This window comes from Neomonachus schauinslandi, chromosome 5 (genome assembly GCF_002201575.2).
Source record: "Neomonachus schauinslandi chromosome 5, ASM220157v2, whole genome shotgun sequence".
Lineage (NCBI taxonomy): Eukaryota > Metazoa > Chordata > Mammalia > Carnivora > Phocidae > Neomonachus > Neomonachus schauinslandi.
Genome location: NC_058407.1, coordinates 12,666,973 through 12,682,268, shown reverse-complemented (window position 1 = coordinate 12,682,268; position 15,296 = coordinate 12,666,973). Strand labels below are relative to the sequence as shown.

The window sequence follows — 15,296 nt, the reverse complement described above, 5'->3', positions numbered from 1 at the left end:
AGGTGTGGGGAAGCCCTCTTTCCTCTCTGGTCAGGAGACTGTAAGCACAGAAGCCTCGGCTACCTGCGGCCATGACTCCAGGCCCATGAGGACGGCCAACTTAAAAGAACAGAGCTAGGAGGGAGGGATCTGAATCCCTGGACCTGGAGGCCTAGACAGCCAGCTTCTCTCCGACTCTTAATGTTTTTTCACATGAGCCATAAACTTCCTGTTGCTTATGGTAGTTTTAATTAGGTCCCACCACTCCCAGCCAAAAGGGCCTTGTCATGTGCATATCCATCGGGCCTGACACAACAAAGCTGCTCCAAACACAGCTGCAGAGGGCAAAGCACAGGAAAACAATCCGAAGAAGAAAACATCCAAATCAAGCACAACTTGATGGCCACCTGTTACTACCATGTGCTGGACAGCTTACTGGGGTCCAGCGGGCCAGAGACCAGCCCCAGGCCCAGGGAGCACCCAATCTTCACACATCTCAGATGCCATCACAGGACAAGATGTTCTTACTCACAAAGCCCACCGTGACCAGGCCCCTCCCCACCTGGGGCTACCAAGCCATCCTCCTTTCTCCCTTTGCAAGTTGCAGAAACAAAAGAACCAGGGCAGGATACTCAGTGGAGAATATTTTTCCATCAAGGCTCAGAAGAAGGCCTTGCATCCATTCCAGAAGGCTTTGGCCTCCCAGCCCCCACCACCAGCCCACTTCTGACTGAGCCACCAGCCTCAGCCTCCGGCGTGCACCCCATCAGAGGAGCCTCCCTGATCACATTTTAATAAAAATCCCCACCTCCACTCCCTCCTGGTATCCCTTACCCTACCTGGCATTTTTCTCCACCTTTGATCACCACCTAACATGGCCCCTATTTATTTATTTTCTGCTCCCCACCCCAATTAGAATGTAAGCTCGGGGGGGGGGGGGGGGGGGGTGATGTCAAAGACTCTCAGTTTTGTTCATTGTTCTCTTCTGAACATCCAGGACAGTGCCTGACCCATGTCATGTTTCCAATCAGTATTTGTTAAATGAATGAACATACACACAGTGATACGAGACTGGAGGAAGGGAACAGACTAAGGAGCAATGTACTTCAGGTCTTCAGGAGGTTAAGATGGGCAATAACTTGATATGCCCAACCTCAGGTGGGATAAAGGAAGGGACTAGACAAACAGGACCCTGAGGCAGGCAGGTCCACGCTAGTGGTAGAGCTCGGTGGACACCTTCCCTACCTAACACTCCTTTACCCATCTGACAATAACCCCTGATTTTCCTTGAGTTTATCCTGCCTTGGGGGGTGAGCCTGTGACCTGATTTAGCCCATCAGCATGCCCCACACCTTTGCTCATACTGATTGCTGATCCAATTCAGGCAATGAGAGTCTCCCAAAACAAATTGATAAAAGAAACTTCCTGTCCAGGGACACTGGTAGTTGGCAGGATGGTCAAGCCCGGAGGTGGAATCATCAGCTGGAACCTGAGAATAAAGCCAACTCAGAGGAAAGCACCTCTTTTGAGAGATTTGCATCCCTCCCTGGATCCGGCCACGCCCACAGGAACATTTCAGTAATGTCAGCCAATAAATTCTCCTTTTCCAGTGAGCTGTTTTGAATTGGGATTATGTCATTCCCAACTGAAAACATCCTGACCAATACTGAAGAACAGGGGGGAAATACGTTCTCACGGCTCTTCAATACCTCGCAGGGAAGCCTAATGTCAGGCAAGGTGTCCCAGAAGAGCAATCCCATACCTTTTGGTGAAACGTATTGACTATACTTCTGGTGAGCAGGATGGGACCATGGTGGTCATTTTATTTACTATTTGCAGTTACATTTTGGGAATAAATTCAACAACTTTGAGTGTTTCTTTTAGCATCTCAGCATCTCACAACCATAAAAGCAGATTAAACAGAATCCAATATTCCACTCAGCGCAGAGGGAGAGAAAGAGCACTCAATCTTGGTGAAAAGAGCACTGAATCAAGAGTCCAATAATCTGGTTTCTAATCCTTATCCGATCACTATCTAGCAGTGTGTTCTGAGTCAAATCATCTGCTTCTCTTGGTCTCGATTTCTAAGTCTGCAAAATGAGCAGCGTTACTACATCCCCTTAAAGCACCCATCCAATTCTGGACCGGAAAGCCCTCTAAAATAGGGATTCCTAATCTTTGATAGGATCTAAACCCCAGAAAAACACACAGTTGCACAAAAGCATAATTTTGCACAGAGTTTCATGGGGTTCGCAATGCTAGAAACCAATCTAGATCTCCAACCTCTCCATTCTACAGTAACGAAGGCACTAGCTTCTTCTTGAATTCCTTTGGTAATGGGGAGCTCACTACCTTACAAGGTAGCCAAACACGACTGAACTGCTCTAGAAAAATGAGTTTGTCTTCATATGGAACCAAGAGCTTCAAACAGTAATTTCTACTGTTGTCCAAATTCTCCAGAGGAAATCAGAAAAACCCCTCTTTCTCCTGTGTGTGGCATCCCTTCGTTTGTCTGAGGACTGTTTCCACCTTTTAAATGCAAATAATTTGTGAGGAGAAATGCAGAGGATTCACCATGCAAATTATGTTATAGTGCATTGTTAGAAAAATATGTCCTTCCACTTCATCCGAAATATGCCAACCACCCAAACATAGATGCCAAATTCCAAATAAGCACCGATGGTATTAGTCTGCATGATCTAGGTTTCGCAGAAAGAGCATTTATGTACAAAAATATCTCGAAGGAAATGGCATAGTCTTGAGGAAAGAGCACTTCATTAAGAATCAGAAGACTTGGAGTAGTATCTGCCTTCTCCAACTACCTGTGTACGGTTGTGCAAGTCACCTAACCTCTCTGAGCCTGTTTCTCATCTGTAAAATGTGATCAAACCTACCTCACAGGGATGCAGTGAGGATTAAATGATATAATGTTCATAAAGCTTCCAGCCCAAGCCTGGCCCCACCGCAAATTCTCAATCAACTCCAGTTCCCGGGCTCAGCAAGCAGCGCGCTTCTTTCGATGCGCTCGGCGCTCTGTCAGGAGCGGGATTCCCCTTCCCCGAGCCGGAGCCTGCGCTCTGGGCTCGACTGAGGCTCCCTGGCCGCTCGCGCTTTTCTCTCCTTCTCCAAGATGGCGGCGGTCGGCGGCGCTGAGGCGGGATCCGGGCGAGCCGAGTGAAGGTAGCGGCGAGCGGAGCCCCCACGAGGCCGGCCTGGGCCCCCTCCCCGAGGCGGCAGCGGCCCCGCCCCGCCGCCACCCGCCGCTTGGGCCGGCGACACCGCCGCGGGGGCGCGTCAGGCCCGGTGCGGCCTAGCCCAGAGGCCGAGCCGGGGACTGGAGTAGCGGCCGCAGTCCGCCCCCGGGAAGGGGCTGGAGCGGGCCGCCGAAGGAAGGCGGGCGGGAGCTGTTCAAATGGGGAAGGCGGGAAAGCTGCGGGGCCGGGAGGGGGCGTGCGGCCGCCCCGGGGGCCTGCGGGCCGGGGCCGCCCCTCCCCCTGCCGGGGCCGTCTCCGCCCTCGGGGGCGCCGGGAGGCCGCCGGGGACGCGGGGACCGGGTCGGGGCCGCGCTGCGGCTCGGGACCCGGGGTGCGGGGTCTCCGGGCTGTCAAGGCGAAAGGGCCCCGGGGTCGGGGCGGCGGGAGGGCAGGGCCCTCGGCCGGCGGGAGAGGATGCGAGGAGCGTTCTTCTTTTCCTCTTCACAGAGCTTTGTTGAACTAGCTGTTGCTGCAAAACGGCCGGGAGAGAATCCCATTGGTTTGCGTGGGGACCGCAAAAACGGTGGTCCTGGGGGCTCTCTGTGTAAATAACCCGGTGTTGTGTGTCCTTTTTGCGGGCGACCCAGTTGGAACGTGCCTTCGTAGTGCGATCTTCTCCGTGCAGGCCCGTTTCCCCCCACAGCTATTACTTGTAGATTCACTTTATATCATGCACCATTTCCCCCTCTCTCTGCTGGTTAAGCAGGTGGCTGATTATATTCCCTTATAGCAGAACAAATAAAAAACTCAAAGGAAAGCTTGTTGATTGGACAAAGCTTGTCAAAATTTGTATTGGTGGTTTTTTGGAAATGTGTGTTGTCAGCCGATCTGTGCGGTGGTCGTGGTTCCGTTTAGCTGCCATGCAGTGATAGGATTCAATCCCCATCCCAGGCTGCCGGGATCTCTGCAGTTTCCAGAGCTGGCAGGGGCTGTGAGTGCTGCTTAGGTAGGTTCTGGAGAAGGGAGTGGCAGGAATTCGGAGTATCTGTGTTCTGAGATTGGAGGAGATCTCTACAAAAATGACAAGACAGCACCTGCGCTATCCCAGAAGTAAACAACAACAGCAACAATTTAAAAACTGCCAGCAGCTGGATGTGCACCTTCCTTCTTTTTCCTCCACGGAGAGGCGATTTCAGTTCATGGAGGGAGTGCTGGAAGAGAACGCGGACTCTTGAACAAGGCTCTCATCCCGGACTAGACCCGGAATTCAGGATTTTGCTTACTGCTCGGATCAGGGGGATTAATTTGTTCTTTTTCAACATTCATTTACATTCTGGAATGAAGAAGCTTGTTAACGATTGCTGGGGCTCAGATTACTTCAAACAAATCACCTTCTGAAACTTTTTTTTTCCCCAATAATTATCATTTGGACCTGCAACATAAAAAAATACTATACCTGATGATTTTTGCTTTTTCATTCATCACTTTGGTAATCCCGAAAGCTGTGCCTGAACAAAATGTGGACACTTCTCTACACGTGGAACAGCAGCTCCACCTCCCCTTTTTCATATCCTGAAGAGTCCCAGAAGAGCCATTTAACATTTTGCACATTGCATAAGTATGCATTTTTTGTGATGGCATGTATCTGGCCTCCGTACGCAACATTAAATAATGAACTTTCACTATGTTGTCATTTCTTAGCACACTGAGAGGAACATAATTGTAAAACTATCCCTGCCTCTTGAAGTTGACAACATTGAATTCGATGGAATTCAGGAGAATGGGATTTAACACCTGTTTTACTATTGCCAACATTTAATGTAATTATGGCCTCTGCTTTCTAATGTGAAAATCAAACCTAATATTTTTTTACTTTCGTTAATCCTACAATCTGCTGCCTAACCCTGAACTCTGAGTTTATCATGGATAATATGCAAGACCTGGAAGGAATATCAATGGGTCATCTGATCCCATATAAATGTTGTCCTAACTCTGCCTTTCTTCCACACTGTTGCTTGAGACTTCTTTATCCGGTTTCATCTTTCCTTTATGAGTCAGCAACCAAAACTAACCCCTGAGCTGCAATAATATCTTGATTTTTAAAGAACCTAAAAATTCAAGGTCCATCAGTCTGCCCAGGCTGTGAGTGGCATAGTCCATTGTGTTTAATTTTATTTTTTAAACTCTTGACTGTTCAGTTCTTTAGCGAATCGGCCTTGCCTTCAGGCCCCACTCAGTTTTTTTCTCTACAGGTTATTTAATCCTGTAATTTATAAAATGCTTTTCAGTGTTTTTATGAAAATTTAAACAGCAGCAGGCCTAATTTCAATACATAGTGCTCACACCAGCACGTGTTTTCTGTGTTGCCTGTGCCTCTGAAGATCAACTGATTTCCTGTTCCCTTTCACAACTTTTTAAATCCACTGGTTGTTTTTCAAAGCAGTCAGTTACGAGACCATGAACATTTTTTTCATAGTTCAGAAGTCAAATCATGGTTTTCTTTCTCTTACTGTCTCCGGAGGTACTTATTCCCACTCTGTTAGATTGTTCAACTCTGTTTTATGTTAGTTTTGATGTTACTAAAAAGAAGGCTGGCCTGTAAGTCTCAGGGCCTGCCTTTGCTTCATTTAGAAGTGAATTTTCTTGTTGACAACAGATTGACGGCCATATTTATGACAATGAATGTTTAAGATTGTTTCCTTGTCAAACATTCTTAGCCAAAATTCATTTGGCATGAAAACATTTAACTTGAGGTCTCAAGTTGTCGTATTTCTTGGCATTACCAGCCTATGAAAACTAACGGGACCTATATATTTTTTCTAATGAAGTCAGTATATTGTAGTGCTAGTGAGAGGGCATACAATTTTCAAATGAATGGACGTGATTCCCTATGACATTCCCCCTTCCTTCACTACTTTTGGAGTCAGCACCACTTGTGTGGAAAGGGGAGGGCAGTAATTTCTATTTGAGAAAGTTGAGAATGCTGGAGCATGAAAAACTGGCTACATGATGTACATTACTTCGTATTTCTACATGAGCTCTGACCTTATATCCCCTTCATTTCCTGTGAAAGCCCTGGGAGCAAGCAGTTCTTTGGTTTATCACTAAAATAATTGAATCCATTTGGTTTCTTTACTTCACTCTAGATTCTCTTAACTTTGGCCAAGTCCGTTCTTCCTTCTCCTCCTCAGGGCAGTGGAGAAATGCTTTTTTATGTTACTTTTCTTTACGTTCCTTGTAAATCATTCTTGGTAATGCTTTTTCTCTTTGTTCAACGTAGGCATGTCTGCGCATTGTATTTTATCTGACTTGTGCAGTTAGGTCTTTTTTCCTTTCATTTATTTTAAATGTAACTCTTAGGAGAGTTTCCCTTGTTAATCAAATTTTCTTTGACAAGAATTACATACTTCAGTATTACCCATACCCACCTGAAGGGACTGGCAATGTCTCACTGAAGAGCCCTTCAGCATTTCTAAATCCCCATATAGTGATGAAGGTAAAATAAAATGTAAATAAATAACCAATCCAGTCACCTTGTAAGCATTTCACTAACCGGATGAGAACATTTTCAATATATTTAGAATGTCATTCTTAAATTTCCTGCAAAGACTTCCTCCAGGATTTGTGACATTGCCTGTCCTTAAAGTATTTGAAGAACTTTACCTTAGAGTACAATCTGTGGCTTGTCATTGTCAAAGTCAGTGACATAAACTTGGATGTCCAAAAAAATTTTTTAACAAATAACAAAATAATATTTAGAACATGTAAATTACAGTAATTCTTCAAATCAGTGAAAATCTTAATAATCATAAAAACTCACCACCAATGGACAAATGATAATTCTTCCTTATTTTCACCTAGTCTTTAAGAAAGGCCTGATAGCCTTGAAAGCTGTCATGTGACCAATATAAGAAGTGTCCTTGCTTTTACACTTCTGTGGTTTTGAGCAAATTCATATAAACAAAATGCATACCAAAAAATTACACTAAATCTCTTTAATATCCCTTTAATCTTATCATTTCTGTTTAAACTGCAATACAATAGATTTTAGCCTGTCACCGATCCACATGGTAGGATTTTATGGTCTGGAATGTTTGCTGTAATCTGTCTTCCTCTGCATCCTGCTTTATCTGTGCATTTTGTAACTGTGATTGAACTTATCCCTCTGACTTAATGTCATTATTTACCATCTCAGTGTTGTCAGTCCTGTTGGCATTTCAGAAATTCTCATTAATTTTGAGATATTTTTTATTATATGGGGGTATTTTATATACTTCACCAAACCACAGTTCTAACTCATAAATCAAATCAAATTAAGCCCAGTACACTTCCTGCAGTTTCAACCCCAGTATGTTTACAAACAGAATGAGGAGGTGACAAGACACTCCTTTATTTCTTGCTGCCCTTCCAGTCTGCCCTTGGATCACTACGCATTTCCATCTGGAAGGTTGCTTCTCCACAGTGATTTCGCATTACAGGAGGGTTTTCCTTCTTTGTTTCTCAGACCTGGTCCTGTAGACGGGAAGGAGCCTGGACACAGTGACACATTCACAAAGGCCCTGCAGGACCGCCATGGCTTATGATGACTCCATGAAGAAAGAAGGTATGACCCCTTAATCTGAGAAGCATTCTAAAGGGGGTTTCCTCTTCAGTCCTTGCAGCCCATGGACATAGAGACCAGGACTGGCCATCACAGCCTGGACTCCCAAGTGATGGCCTAGAGCAGTATTATGACACTCAGCCTCCACATCATCCCCAGACTGGGCCCATGGAAGCGAAAACCAGGACAGGGTTCCAACATGAGAGTCTGAAATATAAGTCTTTGTAGTCTATTGGGGTGATCCCCTGCAGCACTCGTGGTCCTTGCCAGCTCCAGTGTGCAGGAGTCTGGGGATAGGAATCACATTTTGGACTCCCACAGAGCAGCACAGCATGTGAATCCTTATTCTTTTCAGCCTTACCTCTGCAAGTCTGTGTCCACCTGCCAAATCACAACTAAGAAACCATGTCTGAGGATGCACACTGGGCCTTTGCATAGCGTGGAAGCATTGTTTCTTCAGGTTTGGTTCTTGTATTTGCAGCCAGGTCATCAAGAAATACTCTTGTCCCCCTGGATCTAGCCCTATATTCCAATGGACTTGTTGAAACATTATATTAACTTGGAAATGGAGGGACTGTTGCATTACATATGTGGTGATTTGGTTGTCACTTACTTGCCTTTCTCCTTCCCTTTCCCAAACGAACCTGGCTTTCAGATTGCTTTGATGGTGATCACAGCTCTGAGGATACAGGACTAGCCGCTGGCCGAAGCCAACGAGAAAAGAAACGTTCTTACAAAGATTTTTTAAGGGAAGAGGAAGAAATCGCTGCTCAGGTCAGAAACTCTTCCAAGAAGAAGTTAAAGGTAAATTCTAAACATGTGAATTAGGAAAGTTTTTAACTATCTCACGTCCTGTTTCCTAGTACTTGAAGAAAGAAGCGTATTTTTAAAACTTTAAAAAAATAAACATCGTTCGCTGTCTATTTTTAATATTTCCCGTGTTTTACTTTGTTTTCCAAAGTCAGAAATCAGAGAACAAAATTGGTTCCAAACTGCTTTTGCCTCATCATCTTATTCAGTGGTCAATTCTTCTTCTTCTTCAATTCCAGGATAGTGAGCTTTATTTCTTGGGGACGGACACGCACAAGAAGAAGAGGAAGCACTCCTCTGATGATTACTACTATGGAGGTAAGGAGGGGAAAGGGCAGCAGGTGGGATGAACACATCACTGGTTCTTGGAGTCGGGGTAGGGGAAAGGGATCCAGATGTTGCTGACTCAGTGGCCTATTTAACAGGACAGTGGTTCTTGTTCTGAGTGCCGATAAACCAGTGTGAAGGAGGAGAGAGGTGGAGGGCTGGTATTTTGGAGGATTCAGCATAGAAGAACAGTCTTCATTTGTGATACACCAGGTACCAGGTTCCTTCTCCCCCCAATCATCCACTTATCTTCTGCCCATTGTTACCTAGCATCCCTTTTGCCATATGTAGTCCTGGGCCCTCTGGCCTGCACCTGTGGGTTACTTCTCAGTCCAGTGCATAGCCACTCACAAGACCAGTTTTTCTTAGCTCTCTTATGCGCATAGCTGATGAGACTAACCCTTTACTAGAATGGGCTTGTCCTGAACACAGAAGCAAATGACACTCTGTCTACAGCATAACCTAAATTGTAACTGCTCGTAATCCCACAACTTAGTCCGTTCTTCTGGGTCTACCCTCTCTGGTTACTGTGAAGACTCAGTGAAGAGAAGCAACTTTAGTGGCAAGAACTGTGTCCAGGGTCAGGCAGCATTTACCGAGCCAAGAAGCACACGGGCGTCATCAGGAATCAGTGGAAGGGCCTCCCCTCAAATCATTTCTCTTAGCCTCTTCCTCATGTTAGTTGAGTGTTTTTTGGTGAGAGAGGAAACTTGTTGGAAGTTGGTTTGTCGTTTGGACATTACTTCTTTTGATTATTTCCAGACCTTTCGTCTTTGGAATCGTCACAGAAGAAAAAGAAAAAGTCCAGCCCGCAGTCTACCGATACAGCCATGGACCTGTTGAAAGCCATCACTTCCCCGCTGGCAACAGGCTCCAAGCCCTCCAAAAAGATGGGGGAGAAATCCTCTAGTTCTTCAAGTCATTCAGAGAGTAAAAAGGAACACCACAGGAAGAAAGTAAGCGGAAGCAGTGGGGAGCTGTCCCTGGAGGATGGTGGTTCCCACAAATCAAAAAAAATGAAACCGCTCTATGTGAACACAGAGACACTGACCCTCCGCGAGCCCGATGGCTTAAAGATGAAACTGATTCTCTCACCAAAGGAGAAGGGAAGCAGCTCGGTTGATGAGGAGCCTTTTCAGTACCCCTCTCAGCAAGCGACTGTGAAAAAATCCTCTAAGAAATCAGCTCGGGATGAGCAAGGTGCTTTATTCCTAGGACACGAGTTACAGAGCTTTCTGAAAACAGCCCGGAAGAAGCACAAGTCCTCCTCAGACCCACATTCCTCTCCCGGCCCCGAAGCCTGTGGGGCGGATGGCTCCCAGTTCCCAGAATCCCACAGTGCTAACCTTGATCTTTCAGGACTTGAACCTATTCTAGTAGAATCGGACTCGTCCTCTGGTGGGGAGCTAGAGGCTGGGGAGTTAGTCATCGACGACTCTTACCGGGAAATCAAGAAGAAAAAGAAGTCCAAGAAGAGCAAAAAGAAGAAGGACAAGGAGAAGCATAAAGAGAAGCGGCACTCCAAGTCCAAGAGAAGTTCAGGCCTTGCAGCTACCGCCGTGGGAGAGGTCGCGGTGGCACCTGGCCCTCCTCCCAGCGTCCCCCACACTGGAGCCGCTGCCCCTCCCCAGCCACTGCCCGGCCTCCACACAGATGGGCATAGTGAAAAAAAAAAGAAAAAAGAGGAGAAAGATAGAGAAAGAGACAGAGGAGAAAAGGTAAACCATTTTTTTAAAGTGTGGTGGTAAGAGACGATAGTAGTAAGCAGACTTGGAATTAGGCAGCCGAGGTGAACGGCGGGGAGCGTGGTGAGGCCAATCTGATGGGATGACAGGAGGTAAAATATGGCCAGTGGCCAAGTCTCTCTGGTGCAAAAACAGGAGCAATCTTAATTTTTCCTTGGTTTTCTTAATAGAGTTGTTCTCCCATCGTGCCAAGCGTAGGCTTAGGGATACTGTTGAACTTGGAATTCACAGGATCCAAACATGATTTCTTTCACTGAGCAGCACTGTCTGCCTGGGGCAATTGAGAGAGACGAAGAGGTATTCTGAGTTCCTTCTGAGAAACAGATCTTCAAAATTAGGAAAATAATGACCAAGTTCATGCAATAAGCTAATGGCTTTCCACTACCCTTCGTGGGCCACTTTCTGGTATTTTTAGTGTTAAATGTGTGTTCTTTCACTATATGAGTGCTTACTATTTGCTGGGTCCAGTGCTCCAGTGGGTGGAGAGAGGTGCAGAGCTGAGGAGGACATAGCTCCTGACCTTAGGGAGCATGCTGATTGCTGAGGAGGTAGGAGGGAGAAGTCAGCCACCTTAGTTTAACTTTTCCTGCAACTCGAGAAATCTTCTAGCAGTTTGTACTTTAGGGGCTGACGACTATGTCATTAAAGGTTTTCTATAAAAAGCTTTTTTCCCCCCTGCTATCAAAGTAATACATTAATTTTATAGAAATTTAGAAATTCAGAGTCATGGAAAGAAAAAGGTCAAAAAGGTTAGTTTCACCACCTAAGGACAACCATTTTCTTCCCATGTTTAGAGTTCTGCAAAAGGAAATGTCAGATAAAGTCTGAAAGAGGCGCTACTAAGAAGGAGAAAGTCAAGTGTACTAAGAATTTGGGAATGGCGGTTTCACTTCAGTCTGTAATTGAGATTCAAGTCATGTTTCCCACTACAAAGAGTGCCTTTTTTTTTTTAAGATTTATTTATTTGAGAGAGAGTGGGCACGTATGTGTGTGCCCGTGCACACACGGGGTAGAGGGAGGAGGAGAGAGAAACTCTAAGCAGGCTCTGGTGCTCTGTCTGACTGACGAGGGGCTTGATTTCAACAACCCTGAAATCATGACCTAAGCCAAGACCAAGAGGCAGACACTTCACTGACTGAGCCCCCCAGGCACCCCAAAGAGTGCCCTTTAAGTATGTATATCTCAGAAATTAAAAACAAAACTATACCTTCTGAGCCGAGAATGAGTGTGAGCATAAGAACTGGATAGTCAAATACTAGGTCAGGTTTTATTCATTTATTTATTTGAAAATTGCTTCATGAAATCATATATATTCTGTGTAAGATTCTGTTTATCCGGAGAACTTCCATTCTATTAATATATGATAATGCCATGAACTAATCTTACAGTGTTGAATGCAGGAGGACAGGGTAGTCAGAGAAAGCTTACAGAAGAAAAAGGATTTCACTGGAAGGGAATACAAGAAGGCAGAAAGATGTTTAGGAAGTAGCACAGCAGAACAAATGAACTCTAGTCCTGCATTTCTAACTGCCTGATAAATATTTCCACCTTAATGCCTTGGATTCCTCAGACCCATGTGTCACTGATTAATAAGCTCATCATCTAGCCTCCCAAACCTGCATCTCCTCCTCCATCTGCTTCTGTGTCCCCCATGTCCTTCCAGTCAACCCAAACTCAAAACTGTATGCTTATAATCATTTTTCTCAACACTTCATTATGAAATTTTTCAAACAAAAAGCTTTGAAATCGTACAGTGAACACCATATGCCACCCAATGAGATTCTATCATTACTGTTTTTGCTGTTTGCTTTATCACACATCTGTCCGTCCATCAATCCATCTTTTATAATGTATTTTGAAGTGAATTATAGATATACATTTCACCCCCAAACACTTCAGCTTACGTATCATTAACTTAAGTTCACTATTTGTTTTCAGGGTTTGTTTTTTGTTTTTTGTGGTTTTTTTGGTAGAATTTACTTATGCACAAGTGTACACATGTTTACCATTTGTGTGAGTTTTGACAGTTGCACATACCTGTGTGACCAAACCTCTGCCAGGATATAGACATCACCATCATCCAAAATAGCATTCTCATACCCCTTCCCAGTCAGTCCTCACTGTTCTGATTTTTTCCCAGTCTTACAGCTCATTTTTACATCTCCATCTTCCCTGCTTGCCCTCTCCTCTATGTCCACGCAAGTGTTGAGCCTGATATTCTTCCTCCTTAATAACTTCCACGCCTTTATGTCCTCCATTACCACTCCCCCACCTTGGGCCTCATCCCTCCCTGTACTTAATGTAATAAATGGCCTTCTTTCTGTTTCTTCCCCAATGTAATTAGTATACATTGATGCCAGAATGTTCTTAAGTACGACTTTGTTGTGGACAGTCCTCTGGTTCAGCATCTTCAGTGGATCCTTACCTCCTTCACGTTAGAGCATAAGCTCTGAGAAGACCAGAATCATGTCTTTCATGCTCTCCACTTCATCCCTAGCACTGAACCCGCAGTCTGGCCTGTCATAGTTAGTCCATAAATACTTGTTGAATGAATAAATATCAAAGTCCAAACCCTTCGTCAAGCATTCATAATTGTCTGGGATTTAGCCCTAAATCTCCCTTCTCAGCTCTACCTCTTAGTCTGCGTTACACACACTGTATGGAAACCAAACTTAGCCCTTACAGTCTTACCTCTTCCTTTGCTTGTTTTTTATAGTGATCTTCTTTGTTCTCCTTCATCTACTGAAGCTCTGCCTTCCCTTCAAGACCTAATCAAATGCCGCCTCTTCCAAAACATCCTGACCCTCCAGTCAGAATTAACTTCTGACTTCCCATAACACCTTGCTATGGGAAGTCACTGCACTTATTGTCCCTTATGTTGGAGTTTTCTTTGTGCGTATTCCGTTTCCTCTATTAAAGACTATAAGCTCTTTAGGGACTGTTTTAGTCACCTTACTATTATCTTCAACTCCTCAATGTCCTTGGTTGGCATTTTGTCATAGATGTCAAATGAATGAATATATGGATGCAAACATAAGTATTGAACAGGTAGGTCAGGTGCAAATTGCAAAGAATCTTGAATTAAGGCTTTGGCAGCAGGCACTCTGGGCTTATGAGCAGGACTTAGTAGATGTGCTTTCAGTGATCGTTTAAGAATAAAATGATAGCACTGCAGCGGATGGGTGAGACTGAGGAGAGATTGTAACAGACCACCCAGGAGCTTATTACAGTCTGAGGTTTTGAATACTATAAAAGCCTCATGGAAACAGCTGAAGAGACATTCAGGAGAGGCTCTGAAGGAAAAACTGACAAGATCTGGCAGTAGGGCTTAGGTCTGGGAAAGCAGAAGCATAAATGAGTATAAAAATGGCCCTTAAAGGGGCACCTGGGTGGCTCATCAGTTGAGCGTCTGCCTTCAGCTCAGGTTGTAATCCCCGGATGGGATCGAGCCCCGCATCGGGCTCCCTGCTCATCAAGGAGCCTGCTTCTCCTTCTCCCTCTGCCACTCCTCCCCGCTTATATGCACTCTCTCTCTCTCTCTTTCTGTCTCAAATAAATAAATAAAATCTTTAAAAAAAATGGCTTAAGGTTTTGAACCTGGGCGCCTTGGAAAATAAAATTATAATCGCCTCCAGTGTAGGACTTATTTATAATTCCCCATGTAGCTAGCAATTGCTAGTAAAAAAAAAGATACTTTGATTTATAGCGAAAATTTTACTAGGAATCAGTATTTGATCATGACTGTCCAAACCTGAGGTAGTCATACTCGGAATGTAATCATTTATTTATCCAGCAAGTATTTATGGAACATATACCATGTTTTTTAAAACCTGACCTATACATAAAAATTTCCTGTGGCATTTGTTTTTTGGTTTTTGGGGTTTTTTAGAGAGGGCACAAACGCATATGTGCAAGCAGGGGTTGGGGGTTGGTGCAGAGCGAGAGCAAGAATCTCACGCAGGCTTCATGCCCAGCGCAGAGCCCAATGCAGGGCTCAATCTCATGACCCTGAGATCATGACCCGAGCCAAAATCAAGAGTCGAACACTTAACCAACTGAGCCACCTAGGTGCCCCATCCTGTGGAGTTTAAAAAAAAAAAATTCTTCCCTTGGTTTTATTTCAGTAAAAAAGAACTATCTAAAAGTCCACCAAAAGATAGAAGGGAAGGCTTCAGGAATAGCGTTCCTCCAACTACAGTGAGCAGAGATGGGAAAGCCAACTGGTAGGAACGCTGAAAGCCTCTGTGTGCCCTTTCTACTTTGGGTCCTATGACCAGGACTGGAACAAAAATAGACAAGCAAGAAGGATGGCTGGTTTCGGAGAAGATAAGTCAGGTTAGATTTTAAGATATACGTGTCAGGAGATTCAGCATCTCTCAGGTTAAGTGTATGGGCTGGGGAGCCAAACCACTTGAGTTCAAATCCTGGCTGTGCCAGTCACAAACCATGTGCTGTTGGGCAAGTTGCTTAAGTTCTCCATCTAGAAAGTGTGGATGACGACAGGCCTACCTGATGGGGTTGTTAAGGGTTAAATGAGGTGATAATAGATGTAAAAGGGTTTATTTAGGGCCACAGTGTGCCAAGGCCCTCTGCGGCCACAGCCAACTCACAGGGGCACCACTGGATATTTTAAATATATTA

At 44.8% G+C, this 15,296-nt stretch overlaps 1 protein-coding gene across 1 annotated transcript in view; it reads left to right on the top strand.

Moving 5' to 3' along the window:
- Window positions 1-3,118: 3,118 nt before the first annotated feature.
- Window positions 3,119-15,296, top strand: part of HMGXB4 (HMG-box containing 4) — a 30,519-nt gene continuing 18,341 nt past the window's right edge. Inside the window, exons 1-5 of the mRNA XM_021687614.2 lie at window positions 3,119-3,159; window positions 7,678-7,776; window positions 8,429-8,577; window positions 8,823-8,901; window positions 9,673-10,628. Of these exons, the coding sequence (XP_021543289.1) occupies window positions 7,746-7,776; window positions 8,429-8,577; window positions 8,823-8,901; window positions 9,673-10,628 (1,215 nt within the window). The 5' untranslated portion in view covers window positions 3,119-3,159; window positions 7,678-7,745. The remainder of the gene's footprint in view (window positions 3,160-7,677; window positions 7,777-8,428; window positions 8,578-8,822; window positions 8,902-9,672; window positions 10,629-15,296) is intronic.